Below are 16,490 nucleotides of genomic sequence, written 5' to 3'. Positions count from 1 at the left end.
TAAACGTGAGGGGAACTCCCCAGTAGTGTACATCGCAATGAATTCCCCAGACACCCCTGTTTATACTGGAGATTAATGTTTACTGTTGAGACTCCGTGTTTCCATGGCAATGGAGACGGACAAAATGGTGAGTTCTCATGAACAGAATAGAAACACAGCGTTTCTCACTGTGGTACTGCTTGTGGAATTCCTTCTATATAGCCATCTTATTATATAACCATAACTCATTGTTATGCGTTATTCACTGTGTATTTATTCCTCATGTCACTATTTCCTTCTGTTGATCTTTCATTTGGAATTCTTGGAACAGGACCCGGAAGCATTTCACCGTTAGTCTACACCTGTTGTTTCCGAAGTATGTGACAAATAACATTTGATACAATTTTTTTTGTACCTCTTGATGTCTCTACATATCTTTGCATCTCTTTCAGACTTCCCCCTACCACAAACACACATGCATGTGCACACAGACACCCACAACAAAATACACCCAAGTCATTCTGCTGAGCACTACCAAGGGACATATGACTAGGATACGGACTGTATCGTTACCATGGTAGCTTAAACATTTTTTTTACTTGCCATTTTAAATGTGGGCGATATGATCATCACTTAAAATTCCTTCCAAATTCACCCAAGCTTGCACGTTTCTAGAATATGTTTCCGCTAATTTTACACAGAAGAATCCAGTGCAGCACAGGCTGCTTTGTTCACTAGCCTAATAATGGGCAAAAACAGCGAGGAGACGGACTGTCGTGTGATTTCAACAGGATTTATGGATATGACCGTGTGTGGATATTGATGTATGGTAGTGGTGTGAAAAAAACAAAGAGACAGAAGTGTAGAACTGTGTTGCTCAGTTAAGACTGAGCGAACAGCCATCGTTGGATTACAGCCAAAGGGAGGTGGAACACAACTCTTTTAATTGCAAAAGGGAATTGATTAATACATAGAACGAAGCACTGAAACAAGCCACTGTGACATTGCAAAAAACACCATCAAAGACATTGTACATTTCCCAGTAACCCAAGTCATAAAGAGAATAATACATTTGCACCATGATAAAGTTATTATCCTGGCAGTCTACAAACAATGAGAGTTCACACTGCGCTGACCGCAGCGCTACAAAGACATTTAAAAAAGCTTTACAGTTGGTTAACAAAGAACAAGTCTTAGTTTTCCTCTTTATTATTATTCTTTTTTTTATCAAAAAAAAAAAAGGCACCACTGGAGCTGAGAGGTGTTTCCCACCTCCTGTCTGACATGGTGACTGCAGCTTCACACAAAACAACTGACACTTAATGTTAAGCTGAAGAAAATCTGGGGCAAAGATAAAAGATATCAAACAGCTGGTGAGAAAGTCGAACTGAAATGTCCACATAAGAAAAACAAACTCTTAAGGTTTTATTTTACACAGTGTTGATTCCCAGACGGGGTAAAAGTGGACCTGCAGTTGGACTAGCTGTAGTGCTGACATCACAATGACATCACCCTGCAGAAGGAGGGTGGGAGGAGTCTAGTTGCTGCGCTGCTCACTTGGGTCCAATTTAGCAGATTTTTTTGCAGAGTCAGGTAGATCCAGAGAGAGATGCACACCTGACATACGTAATACATAGTCTGTCTACCTAATAGGCTAGTATGTCACTATTCCTTGTGATGACTGCCACAGAAAAATGTCCCTGTATGCCTGCACTAATTCACTTTGCATTACACAATGTGTCCATCAGATTTCATTGGACATTCTCTCCAGGAACATGACATTATTATAACCATTCATGTGTTATTGTTTTAGACATATATGTATATTACTTTTAACATCATTTTATCAACAATAAAATTCAACTTTTTTTTGAGAACAAATCCAAAAATGCAATTTCCTCCTATCTAAAAACGTTGTATTCAATCATTAAGCACTAACAAAAAAAGAAACAAGATCTAGCCATGCAAAATGTGAGAAGCTCTACTTATTGTTTTTCTATGCGGGTGAAAATCTATTTCCCCTATTTGGACATGGTCTGGTCAGATTGGACTAATGGGAGGTCCCAGTAACATACAGACAGTACATGTAGCCTACACGTATGACTCTACTGGGGCATTACAGATTATCTACATTTCAGATTTCCACATTGCTCATTTATTCAAAACTTGCTCAATATAGTACACCTGGCTTTATCACATGAACATTAAAGTCTCCTTAGAATCAGTTTGAAAAAGGAGGAAAGATAATCATGCTAAAATAGACTTAAAAATCCTAAACCCTTTTTTAATAAAAAAAGATGTGCTTGTTTGTTTTTAAAAAAAGGGCCACATTTTCTGGCTTTGGTTGGTTGGTTGGCTTCTACACACTAAGAGGACTTCTCCCCAGTACTCCAACTCTTAACGGTTTCAGAGCTTCTTGGCTCCTGTGCCTTGCAGTTTTTTTCCCTCATAGATAGATGAAAAACATGTTATGTTGATTCAACGTTTGGCAGACATTGTATTGACGCTCGATGGAAGCATGAATGTTAGGCATTAGCTGGGATGTAGCGATGGCTATACACAGTATTTACAGCGGATGAAAAGGACATTCAACTCTCATGGCTAAAGAGCCTTCCCCTAAAACTAAAAATGTTCATTACTTTAACACCTTGAACCATAGCACAGAAAGAGAGATGGACAGAGAGACATTATTCAAACTTTGACTCTAGTATGACTACTACACCCCTGGATAAATAGTCTATTTGCTGCTTGGAATTGTTCACTTGAATTTGGAAAATGTGTGTTTGCACTATATCAGGATGCATGGTTTTCAAGTTAAAAAGACACCGTAGATATATTGTAGATATATTGTGGGAACTGCCTTTTTGAAATTGCTTGTAAATAAATGATGTGCTCTCCTTTGAAAGTATAACAATAAACATGTAATAGTGAACCTTCACACAATATAATGATTTGGTGAATTTGTTAGAGGCGGTAATTCGTACATCATTGTCGTATACGCCCAGCATATACATTCTTAACAACATAGGATATAAAAACATGATCTAGTGGTGAATTCTCAAGCAGCAAAAGGTGGAACAGCCGTGGTGGACAAGCCAGGTAGACTTAACGCGTGGCACCAGGGAGAGATCAAATGGAGAAGTCCTCCAGGAACACTAGAGGGCGCTGGCCGTTAGTGAAGGTGGAGAGCATCAGAGATACATCTGAGTGGTAGGTAGGCCTGGGTGAGACAGGCAGGCAGCAGCAGCTGACTGACAGACAGACACAGACAGGAGGCTCTACATAGACTCGCCAAGAGAATCATCATCATCCAGAGATAGGGGCAGGTAGAGATCCTACAGGGAAAAACATGGAGAATCATCATCATCCAGAGATAGGGGCAGGTAGAGATCCTACAGGGAAAAACATGGAGAATCATCATCATCCAGAGATAGGGGCAGGTAGAGATCCTACAGGGAAAAACATGGAGAATCATCATCATCCAGAGATAGGGGCAGGTAGAGATCCTACAGGGAAAAACATGGAGAATCATCATCATCCAGAGATAGGGGCAGGTAGAGATCCTACAGGGAAAAACATGGAGAATCATCATCATCCAGAGATAGGGGCAGGTAGAGATCCTACAGGGAAAAACATGGAGAATCATTATCTGAATGAGCTGGGCCAGGGGTTTTCAAGCAATTCTTGCCCAGAGACCCCCGTCCAGGCAAACCGGCAGACCAGGTATATATTAGCAAAACAAAAAAACACATCTTGTCTTATCAGATGAATGGTAATGGCAAGTAGAAGTAATCAACATTTTATGAATATACACTGCTCCAAAAAATTAAGGGAACACTAAAATAACACATCCTACATCGGAATGAATAAATTATTCTTATTAAATACTTTTTTCTTTACATAGTTGAATGTGCTGACAACAAAAATCACACAAAAATGATCAATGGAAATCAAATGTATCAACCCATGGAGGTCTGGATTTGGAGTCACACTCAAAATGAAAGTGGAAAACCACACTACAGGCTGATTCAACTTTGATGTAATGTCCTTAAAACAAGTCAAAATGAGGCTCAGTAGTGTGTGTGGCCTCCACGTGCCTGTATGACCTCCCTACAACGCCTGGGCATGCTCCTGATGAGGTGGCGGATGGTCTCCTGAGGGATCTCCTCCCAGACCTGGACTAAAGCATCCGCCAACTCCTGGACAGTCTGTGGTGCAACAGTCTGTGGTTGGTGGATGGAGCGAGACATGATGTCCCAGATGTGCTCAATTGGATTCAGGTCTGGGGAATGGGCGGGCCAGTCCATAGCATCAATGCCTTCCTCTTGCAGGAACTGCTGACACACTCCAGTCACATGAGGTCTAGCATTGTCTTGCATTAGGAGGAACCCAGGGCCAACCGCACCAGCATATGGTCTCACAAGGGGTCTGAGGATCTCATCTCGGTACCTAATGGCAGTCAGGCTACCTCTGGCTCAGGCTACCTCAGGCTATGCTCAGGCTACCGAGCACATGGAGGGCTGTGCATCCCCCCAAATAAATGCCACCCCACACCATGACTTACCCACTGCCAAACCGGTCATGCTGGAGGATGTTGCAGGCAGCAGAACGTTCGCCACTGCGTCTCCAGACTCTGTCACGTCTGTCACATGTGCTCAGTGTGAACCTGCTTTCATCTGTGAAGAGCACAGGGCGCCAGTGGCGAATTTGCCAATCTTGGTGTTCTCTGGCAAATGCCAAACGTCTTGCACGGCGTTGGGCTGTAAGCACAACCCCACCTGTGGACGTCGGGCCCTCATACCACCCTCATGGAGTCTGTTTCTGACCGTTTGAGCAGACACATGCACATTTGTGGCCTGCTGGAGGTTATTTTGCAGGGCTCTGGCAGTGCTCCTCCTGCTCCTCCTTGCACAAAGGCAGAGGTAGCGGTCCTGCTGCTGGGTTGTTGCCCTCCTACGGCCTCCTCCATGTCTCCTGATGTACTGGTCTGTCTCCTGGTAGCGCCTCCATGCTCTGGACACTACGCTGACAGACACAGCAAACATTCTTGCCACAGCTCGCATTGATGTGCCATCCTGGATGATCCGTCTCATGCTACCACTAGAGTGAAAGCACCGCCAGCATTCAAAAGTGACCAAAACATCAGCCAGGAAGCATAGGAACTGAGAAGTGGTCTGTGGTGACTACCTGCAGAACCACTCCTTTATTGGGGGTGTCTTGCTAATTGCTTCCACCTGTTGTCTATTCCATTTGCACAACAGCATGTGAAATTTATTGTCAATCAGTATTGCTTCCTAAGTGGACAGTTTGATTTCACAGAAGTGTGATTGACTTGGAGTTACATTGTGTTGTTTAAGTGTTCCCTTTATTTTTTTGAGCAGTTGATTTGGTAGACAGTTTCATTATTATGACCTCCCCACAGTTCACTAGAAGAGGAAGTGGAGAATAAAAGTCTATTTGCTAGAAAGGTAAAGGTATTTTGGCGACATAGAGAAAATTTGCTATAGTAAAGCACATTCTGCAATTCTACCCATTTTTCCATGGCGCTGAGAGACAATTTTGATGTTTTTAAAGCTAATTTCCTGCAATTCTATGCATTTTGCCATGACTACTGCGGTGTTCCTCTGCGGAAACATAAAATAATATATGGGCTTGTGCCCTGAAAGCCTGGTTTTGGAATTTTCGATTCTCCCTGACAAACATTGTTTCCATCTACAGTTTTTATGCGAGTCAAGTCATACTGTAAGGAAAAAAAATAACGAGAGTTGTGATGGAAACAGGAACTGTCGGTACAATTTTGTGACTAACTATTATTATACATGTTTTGCTTTAATATTGCAGATACAGTGCATTCAGAAAGTATTCAGACCCCTTGACTTTTTCCACATTTTGTTTCATTACAACCTTATTCTAAAATGGATGAAATAATCCCCCCCTCACCAATCTACACACAATACCCCAAAAACAGTTTTTTTCTGTGCAAGAAAACCGCTCTGAAATATTACATTTACATAAGTATTCAGACCCTTTATTAAGTACTTTGTTGAAGCACCTTTGGCAGCGATTACAGCCTCGATTCTTCTTGGGTATTAACCTACAAGCTTGGCACACCTGTATTTGAGGAGTTTCTCCCAATCTTCTCTGCTGATCTTCTCAATCCCTGTCAGGTTGGATGGGGAGCGTCACGTCACCTCCCTGACCAATGCCCTTCTCCCCCAAATGCTTAGTTTGGCTGTGCAGCCAGTCCTTCCATTTAAGAATGATGAAGGCCACGGTGTTCTTGGGGACCTTCAATACTGCAGACATTTTTTTGGAACCCTTCCCAAGATCTGTGCTTCAAAAGAATCCTGTCCAGGAGCGCTACGGACAATTCCTTCAACCTCACGACTTGGTTTCTGCTCTGACATGCACTGTCAACTGTGGGACCTTATATAGACAGGTGTGTTGTAACGTGTCGTTAATTGAAGACCAAGGTGCAGCGTGGTAGGCGTATATTTTCTTTCATTTGAAATGTTCCACCAAAAAGCAATAAACAACTCAACGAACGTAAAGCTAGGAGTGCAACACATGCAACACACAAAGACAAGATCCCACAACTGAAGGTGGGAAAAAGGGCTGCCTAAATATGATCCCAAATCAGAGACAACGATAGACAGCTGCCTCTGATTGGGAACCATACTCGGCCAACAAAGAAATATAAACATAGATTTCCCACCCTAGTCACATCCTGACCTACCACATAAAACATTTAAAGGATCTCTAAGGTCAGGGTGTGACATGTGTGCCTTTCCAAATCATGTCCAATCAATTGAATTTACCACAGGTGGACTTCAAGTTGTAGTAACATCTCAAGGATGATCAATGGAAACAGGATGCACCTGAGCTCAATTTCCAGTCTCATAGCAAAGGGTCTGAACACTTATGTAAATAAGATATTTCTGTTTTATATTTTATATTCTTCAAAGTAGCCACCCTTTGCCTTGATGACAGCTTTGTACACTCTTAGCATTCTCTCAACCAGCTTCATGAGGAATGCTTTTCCAACAGTCTTGAAGGAGTTCCCACATATGCGGGGCACTAGTTGGCTGTTTTTCCTTCCTTCTGCGGTCCAACTCATCCCAAACCACCTCAATTGGGTTGAGGTTGGGTAATTGTGGAGGCGAGGTCATCTGATACAGCACTCCATCACTCTCCTTCTTGGTCAAATAGCCCTTACACAGCCTGGAGGTGTGTTGGGTCATTGTCCTGTTGAAAAACAAATGATAGTCCTACTAAGCGCAAACCAGATGGGATGGCGTATCGCTGCAGAATGCTGTGGTAGCCATACTGGTTAGTGTGCCTTGAATTCTAAATAAGACAGTGTCACCATCACACCTCCATTCTTCATGGTGGGAGCCACACATGCGGAGATCATCCGTTCACCACTGCGTCTCACAAAGACACTGCAGTTGGAACCAAGGATCTCAAATTTGGACTCATCAGACCAAAGGACAGATTTCCACCAGTCTAATATTAATTGCTCATGTTTCTTGGTTGAGAGAAGAGTGTGCAAAGCTGTCATCAAGGCAAAGGGTGGCTACTTTGAAAAATCTCAAATATAAAATATATTTGGATTTGTTTAACACTTTTTTGGTTAATACATGATTCCATTTGTGTTATTTCATAGATTTAATGTCTTCATTATTATTCTACAATGTAGAAAATAGTAAAGGTAAAGAAAAACTTTGCAAGGAGTAGGTGTGTCTAAAACGTTTGACTGGTACTGCATGTATGAAATTTGTTTGGATTTAGAATGGACCATTATCATGCACCTGTATCGAAACAGGGGCAGGGGAAAAAATACATGTCATCTATGCACTTAAATAGAGAATGGAGGATGCTTTTCCCAATGGTTTATTTTCATGCCAGCCATCATTCCCTCCGGCGTTCGACGTCGCCGGTTTACTAACCACCAGTCCAGACATTCATCATTAGGCACACCTGGACTCCATCACTTCACTGATTACCTCCCCTAAATCTGTCACTCCCTTAGTAAATACTGTCTGAGGAATGGAACTGTCTTTCATGTTTGAAACTCGTGTTTGTTATATTGTTCTCTGTTCCGTTTATTATTAAACTCACCACCTGCACGTGCTTCCCTACTCCTAGCGTCTACGTTACACTCCTGTGGTAAATATAAGCAATGTGCTTAATTTCAGGTAGGTTGAGAGATAAATATACTAGGCCTAGCCTATAGAAAGCTGATGGGATCCTCCTCTTTTTATTAGAGGCCATCACTCTGTTTTCTCCCATAATTGCATAGACTATAGAAATGTTGCTCATGGGCTCTCATGAAGTGTTTGATTACATTTGCATCGATGTCAGAGTGATTAGAGGGGCAACAGAGTGCTGAGTACCAGGCAGTTAGCAAGTTTGGTAGGTTACTAATGACCAGCAGCAGCATCAAAGCTTGGAGAAGCCTAATTACCATGACTAAATGGTCATGTGGAATTTGACTGCCTTCATGACTCGTGACCGCGGTAATACGGTCACCGTAACAGCCCTAGTCCTCCCACTACGACTCTGGGAACAATGCAGTTTATTAGGCTACAGATTAAATAACTTATGATAAACTTCACAGGGTGGGGAAAGTGCACAGTAATCTTAATGATCTTTTCCAATAAATATCAAGGGTCTGATTGGTGACATGATGATCGATGCTTGACTGCCGTTTGACAAATAAAAATATTTGCCATAATAATCTCATCATGTAGACAAGCATACCGGCATGGCACACCCTACCCACACTGTATCTGCAAGCCATTTGCTAAAGCCCCAAGAACAGAGTAGACACATTTGCTATTTAAATCAACAGTTTGTGACATGTATTTTGTACATGAAAACTTACTGTGTGTGCACTACGTCATCACGCTCTGATTTCTATCTGCAACAAGTCTGTTTGGTGGAAACTCACCACTGCTGGGAAAGGTGTATTTTGTTTATGCTGATTTTAGAACATTCACATGAAGATCTGTCGCCAATTGAGTGGAAACCTAGCTAGTGTCTAGCTTTAATTTGATTGTTAGTTCTCAAAGATGGTATCAATTATTCTTCGATCTGGTTTTGGTCGTTTAAGTTGACACTCTTCGATCCTGAAAATTGCCCACATAGACTAAGACAAAGAATTTTCTATACAGAAAAAAACCTGTAATTGGCTCCAATGACTGTAATTTCCTCCATATTAAATGGGTAGTTCAAGATAGCCATTTATCTACTGCCCTAGAGTCGGATGAACAGAAACAGCTAGCATGCTAACTGTTCCTGTAGACTTCCTGTCATTGCACTAATGCTAGATAGCTATGGGGTTCTATCGGGGTACTACAGGGTTCAATTCTCAGGCCGACTCTCTTCTCTGTATATATCAATGATGTCGCTCTTGCTGCGGGTGATTCCCTGATCCACCTCTACGCAGACGACACCATTCCGTATACATCTGGCCCTTCCTTGGACACTGTGCTAACTAACCTCCAAACAAGCTTCAATGCCATACAACACTCCTTCCTTGGCCTCCAACTGCTCTAAAAAGCTAGTAAAACCAAATGCATGCTTTTCAACCGTTCGCTGCCCGCACCCGCCCGCCCGACTAACATCACCACCCTGGACGGTTCCGTCCATAGAATATGTGGACAACTATAAATACCTAGTTGTCTGGCTAGACTGTAAACTCTCCTTCCAGACTCATATTAAACATCTCCAATCAAAAATCAAATCTAGAATCGGCTTTCCATTTCGCAACAAAGCCTCCTTCACTCACGCCGCCAAACTACCCTAGTAAAACTGACTATCCTACCGATCCTCGACTTCGGGGATGTCATCTACAAAATAGCTTCCAACACTCTACTCAGCAAACTGGATGCAGTCTTTCACAGTGCCATCCGTTTTGTTACCAAATCAAATTATACCACCCACCACTGCAACCTGTATGCTCTAGTTGGCTGGCCCTTGCTACACATTCGTCACCAGACCCACTGGCTCCAGGTCATCTATAAGTCTATGCTAGGTAAAGCTCCGCCTTATCTCAGTTCACTGGTCATGATAACAACACCCACCCGTGGCACACGTTCCAGTAGGTATATCTCACTGATCATCCCTAAAGCCAAAACCTCCTTTGACCGCCTTTCCTTCCAGTTCTCTGCTGCCAGTGACTGGAACGAATTGCAAAAATCGTTGGAGACTTTTATTTCCCTCACCAACTTTAAACATCAACTATCTGAGCAGCTAACCGATCGCTGCAGCTGTACATAGTCCATCTGTAAATAGCCCACCCAATCCATCTACCTCACTTTTCTGCTCTTTTGCACACCAGTATCTCTACTTGCACATCATCATCTGATCATTTATCACTCCAGTGTTAATCTGCTAAATTGTAATTATTCGCTCCTATGGCCTATTTATTGCCTACCTCCTCATGCCTTTTGCACACACTGTATATAGACTTTATTTTTTCTACTGTGTCATTGATTTGTTTATTGTGTTATTGGCTTGTTTATTGTTTACTCCATGTGTAACTCTGTGTTGTTGTCTGTGTCACACTGCTTTGCAGACCCCTGAGTACTTCAGCGGACACCGTGGATCCTCGTTTGAAAACGCCTGAGCTAGGGGACAGATCCTGTTCAATGAGTTCTGAGCTGAGCTATGGGCTTGAAGGTGAAGTATGAGAGAGATGAAGAGAGAAGGCAGTATGAGGGAGAACAGGGAAAGAGAGAGAGGGGAAGAGAGGGGGGGATAGGTAGTGGAGAGAATTGGGTACCTTCTGCTTGCGGTGGATGCCTGGGCTGTTGGGGGTGGAGGTGGGGGACTGCTTGCGGTGGATGCCTGGGCTGTTGGGGGTGGAGGTGGGGGACTGCTTGGAAATTGGGGTAGAGAGCTGGCTGCTGGAGCCCGTCCCGTTGGCTGTGAGAACCCAGATGAAGTGAGAAAGAAAAGGTGTAAAGAGAGAGAATAAGAGAAAGAGAGAGAAAAAGAGAGAGACCAGTGAATTAGATTGTGTAAGACCTGTATGCCAGGAGTAATGTCTGTCACAGCCAGGAGAGGTCTGGCCACTCCTCAGAGCCCGGTCCTCTCTGGGTTTTTTCCTAGATTCCTCCCTTTCTAGGGTGTTTTTCCAAGCCACTATGCTTCCACATCTGCATTGCTTGCCCTGTGGAGTTTTAAGCTGAGTATCTGTATAGCACTTTATGACATCTGCTGATGTAAAAAGGACTTTATACAATACATTTGATTGATTCATTGAGTGCTTGACCCTCACTTGGCTGTGGACAGAGTCTCTCTGGGCGGCTGACTGACTGGGTCCCTGTTTGTTCCTCTCTGCCGGGGGACATTTGGCCATTACTCTACAGCCCTTTCAGGTTGCTAAGATACCCCTAGCCTAGACAGTGTTTACATCAGAGTGGTGTGATGTCGTAGTTTGTGGAGTAAGACATTTTAAAAGAGCAAAACTGAATCCCGAAGGAAAGACTAAAACAGATGGCCACTCTCTCTTCCAGGCTGAATTGGTAACAGGTACAGTAGCACAAGAGCAGAGCTTTGCAGATGAAGCCAACTTCAATTCCATAAAGTTCATATCTTCATCCAGATCAAAAATTTATATTTAACTAAAACCAGAAAACCAGAACTAAAAAGCTAAGAATGAATTATATGGAAGCAGTATGGACAGAACTAGGTTGGGAAGGCAATGAAGATATGGAGTATTCTAGTCCATGCCTATTTCAGAAGATTTGTCTATGGGTGTATATGATGTAAAGCAGTATAATGGCCAGGAGATGAAGTTTTAGTCTGATTCCAGGCTTTAAATATAAATTGAATAAAACAACAAGGCCAGGGTGTTATGGAGAGAAGCAGGGGTACATCACAGAAAACCTGGATTTTTATTTCAAATGAAGAAAAATAACAAAAATGTGCAACAAAACTAAAATAACAAACAAAACAAAAGTGTGAACAAATGAGTAAAACCCAAACCACCATTGGAGGAGGTAGTAAGTAGGGTTAATATTGGGAAGGTACATAAAAGGGAGCAAGCATGCTGGCAGTCAGGATTAAGTTACTACCACCACGATAAACATATAATCAATATACAATCAATATTTTCAGACCAAGCCTAAAACAATGTAATACCAAATATAAAACAGTGTGATGATGTCCTTTAAAACCAAACTATTTTGATAATGTGTGACTGCAGTGTAAAATTGGGGCCTCTGTAGAGGCTGTAAAAATCGTTTTCATGAAGACATTTGTCTTATGTTCTCCTGCTCATGACGCGGCTGCATCAGATCAAATTAAACAGGCCAACACTGGCACCCTCTACCCCTGTCTCTACCCTATGTGTACCCCCACCCATCCTGATTCCACCCACCTGGGTGGCCACTTTACCCTCATCACAATAAAGAGGCTGTTTAACCTTGGACAAACTAGCCACTTGGCTGTCCATATGCTGCCTTTACAAGCCTGGGCCCCACCGGTACACACTGAAATATTAAACGAAACACAACATACTTAATGGAGGTGCACAAATTTGGGTAAAATAGCCAACATTTGATCAGTGAGTTCAGTCTGAGCAAGCACCTCACTGTGGAGTGACAAGACCAGGGGGCATGAGACACTAAACCAATCAGTCGGCGTGACACGTCAGCTAGGATAGCACCTTAATGGTGTGTTAAAATCTTAGCCTATGTGTGCACTTCACTGGATGAATTGGTGTGAGAAAAAAGTAAATAATGGTGCCATCTTGTGTCATCAACCTTTCACCTGTCTAGTGAACACTCTGACCATATGATGAGTAGGTATAACAGGTCTAGTAGGTATAACAGGTCTAGTAGGTATAACAGGTCTAGTAGGTATAACAGGTCTAGTAGGTATAACAGGTCAAGTAGGTATAACAGGTCAAGTAGGTATAACAGGTCAAGTAGGTATAACAGGTCTAGTAGTTATAACAGGTCTAGTAGGTATAACAGGTCTAGTAGTTATAACAGGTCTAGTAGGTATAACAGGTCAAGTAGGTATAACAGGTCAAGTAGGTATAACAGGTCTAGTAGGTATAACAGGTCTAGTAGGTATAACAGGTCTAGTAGGTATAACAGGTCAAGTAGGTATAACAGGTCTAGTAGGTATAACAGGTCTAGTAGGTATAACAGGTCTAGTAGGTATAACAGGTCTAGTAGTTATAACAGGTCTAGTAGGTATAACAGGTCAAGTAGGTATAACAGGTCTAGTAGGTATAACAGGTCTAGTAGTTATAACAGGTCTAGTAGTTATAACAGGTCTAGTAGTTATAACAGGTCTAGTAGTTATAACAGGTCTAGTAGGTATAACAGGTCAAGTAGGTATAACAGGTCAAGTAGGTATAACAGGTATAGTTTATATAACAGGTCTAGTAGGTATAACAGGTCTAGTAGGTATAACAGGTCTAGTAGGTATAACAGGTCTAGTAGGTATAACAGGTCTAGTAGGTATAACAGGTCTAGTAGGTATAACAGGTCTAGTAGTTATAACAGGTCTAGTAGTTATAACAGGTCTAGTAGGTATAACAGGTCAAGTAGGTATAACAGGTCAAGTAGGTATAACAGGTCCAGTAGGTATAACAGGTATAGTTTATATAACAGGTCTAGTAGGTATAACAGGTCTAGTAGGTATAACAGGTCTAGTAGGTATAACAGGTCTAGTAGTCATAAATGTCTAGTAGGTATAACAGGTCTAGTAGTTATAACAGGTCCGGTAGGTATAACAGGTCCAGTAGGTATAACAGGTCTAGTAGTTATAACAGGTCTGGTAGGTATAACAGGTCTAGTAGTCACAACAGGTCTCGTAGTTATAACAGGTCTAGTAGGTATAACAGGTCAGGTAGGTATAACAGGTCCAGTAGGTATAACAGGTCCGGTAGGTATTACAGGTCTAGTAGTTATAACAGGTCTAGTAGGTATAACAGTTTCAGTAGTTATAACAGGTCTAGTAGGTATAACAGTTTCAGTAGTTATAACAGGTCTAGTAGGTATAACAGGTCTGGTAGGTATAACAGGTCTAGTAGGTATAACAGGTCTAGTAGTTATAACAGGTCTAGTAGGTATAACAGGTCTGGTAGGTATAACAGGTCTAGTAGGTATAACAGGTCTAGTAGGTATAACAGGTCTAGTAGGTATAACAGGTCTTAACAGGTCTAGTAGGTATAACAGGTCTAGTAGTTATAACAGGTCTAGTAGGTATAACAGGTCTAGTAGGTATAACAGGTCTAGTAGGTATAACAGGTCTAGTAGGTATAACAGGTCTAGTAGGTATAACAGGTCTAGTAGGTATAACAGGTCTCGTAGTTATAACAGGTCTAGTAGGTATAACAGGTCTAGTAGGTATAACAGGTCTAGTAGGTATAACAGGTCTAGTAGGTATAACAGGTCTAGTAGGTATAACAGGTCTAGTAGGTATAACAGGTCTCGTAGTTATAACAGGTCTAGTAGGTATAACAGGTCTAGTAGGTATAACAGGTCCGGTAGGTATAACAGGTCTAGTAGGTATAACAGGTCTAGTAGGTATAACAGGTCTAGTAGGTATAACAGGTCTAGTAGGTATAACAGGTCTAGTAGCTATAACAGGTCTAGTAGGTATAACAGGTCTAGTAGGTATAACAGGTCTAGTAGGTATAACAGGTCTAGTAGGTATAACAGGTCTAGTAGGTATAACAGGTCTAGTAGTTGAGGGAGATTGCTGTTTACTCCTGATTGTTCTCTTCAAATCTCTGTCTATCCATCTTGTTGGCCCCCTCCTTGACACAGTATGTCACGGATAATAATAGCTCCAAGCTCTAGAGACAGATGTGAGGTATTTACAATCCTCCACTACCTTTGTTTCCTTTTCATATTTCATATTTTCACCAATGCTTAAGGAAAGCAGATCTGGATTAGTATCATTTTGTAATTCATAATCTGCTCACATTATCCTGATCAAACAAAGGCTGGATTTGACATATAATTCAACATAAAAAAAATGAATGAAACAAAATCAATAGAACAGAAATTCACATTATGATAATGACACGTAAAAACAATAATAACCACATGCATCCATGTCAGTTGGTTTAAATCTAGCTGCATTTAGAATCAGGGTGGGTGGATGGATGCTCATAGTAAAGGTGAGTAGCAGTATCTGTATTAAAGTCTATGTGGGCCAACATGGAGTCACATAGAAGATGAGACAACAATGAGCTCACTCGATTCAGCAGGAGACTTGCTGCGCCGGATCGGACCTGGACTCTTAGAACCTTTCTTCTTCATCATCTTGCACCCTTCTGTGAAGAGAAACGCAGAAGCACACGAACGATAGACAGACAGACAGACAGACAGACAGTGTGTGAGCATCAGACAAACCGTAATCACAGTAGCATCTTTCATGTGAAAGGCAGCATTGACAAAGAAATAGACGTTCATACAAACAGATTGACATGGACACTGTAAAATGTTAATTGATTACCAAATGGCATACAGATGTCTTTAATGAAGTCCATTGTTGCTGAAATGTTTTCAGCAAGGTGGGTAGTTTGGAGGTCTCTGTGGTACAAAGACTAGCTTCATAGTGAGCTTCAGTCTATGTGGTTTCTGTGTGTACAGCAATTATATATTGTGTATGCAGAGCGGTGAGGTTTATTGTCTGTAGACAGTATGCAGAGCGGTGAGGTTTACTGTCTGTAGACAGTATGCAGAGCGGTGAGGTTTACTGTCTGTACAGTAGTTGTGTGTGTCATGCAGTTTATTTTGGGTCATTGCATTAATAAGTGTAAAGAGTGCAGCATGAAGCCGACAGCCACAAAGACTGCTAGACATCCTCCCTCTGCTCACCTCTCCACTCCTCCTCTGCCTTCCTCTCAGCACTACAGTGCTTTTCTATTCCTCCACCCTACTCTCCTCTCTAAAAATCTTCACTCCTCTAGCGCCCATCCCTCCTACCTCCTCTAACGCCCATCCCTCCTCCCTCCTCTAGCGCCCATCCCTCCTCCCTCCTCTAGCGCCCATCCCTCCTACCTCCTCTAGCGCCCATCCCTCCTACCTCCTCTAGCGCCCATCCCTCCTACCTCCTCTAACGCCCATCCCTCCTCCCTCCTCTAGCGCCCATCCCTCCTCTAGCGCCCATCCCTCCTCTAGCGCCCATCCCTCCTCTAGCGCCCATCCCTCCTCCCTCCTCTAGCGCCCATCCCTCCTCCCTCCTCTAGCGCCCATCCCTCCTCCCTCCACTAGCGCCCATCCCTCCTCTAGGGCCCATCCCTCCTCCCTCCTCTAGGGCCCATCCCTCCTCCCTCCTCTAGGGCCCATCCCTCATACCTCCTCTAGCACCCATCCCTCACACCTCCTCTAGCGCCCATCCCTCCTCCCTCCTCTAGCGCCCATCCCTCCTCCCTCCTCTAGCGCCCATCCCTCCTCCCTCCTCTAGCGCCCATCCCTCCTCCCTCCTCTAGCGCCCATCCCTCCTCCCTCCTCTAGCGCCCATCCCTCCTC

The 16,490-nt window shown here is 42.8% G+C and overlaps 1 protein-coding gene across 1 annotated transcript in view; it reads right to left on the bottom strand.

Moving 5' to 3' along the window:
* Nucleotides 1-840: 840 nt before the first annotated feature.
* LOC139388531 (neuronal migration protein doublecortin-like) overlaps nt 841-16,490 on the bottom strand; it is an 85,809-nt gene continuing 70,159 nt past the window's right edge. Inside the window, exons 6-8 of the mRNA XM_071135237.1 lie at nt 15,212-15,289; nt 10,769-10,911; nt 841-3,314 (exon numbers count right to left, since the gene is read on the bottom strand). Of these exons, the coding sequence (XP_070991338.1) occupies nt 3,258-3,314; nt 10,769-10,911; nt 15,212-15,289 (278 nt within the window). The 3' untranslated portion in view covers nt 841-3,257. The remainder of the gene's footprint in view (nt 3,315-10,768; nt 10,912-15,211; nt 15,290-16,490) is intronic.

The sequence above is a fragment of the Oncorhynchus clarkii genome, chromosome 29 (genome assembly GCF_045791955.1).
Source record: "Oncorhynchus clarkii lewisi isolate Uvic-CL-2024 chromosome 29, UVic_Ocla_1.0, whole genome shotgun sequence".
Classification (NCBI taxonomy): Eukaryota; Metazoa; Chordata; class Actinopteri; order Salmoniformes; family Salmonidae; genus Oncorhynchus; species Oncorhynchus clarkii.
Note: the sequence above shows the minus strand (reverse complement) of the source record. Positions and strands in the feature narration are given on the sequence as shown.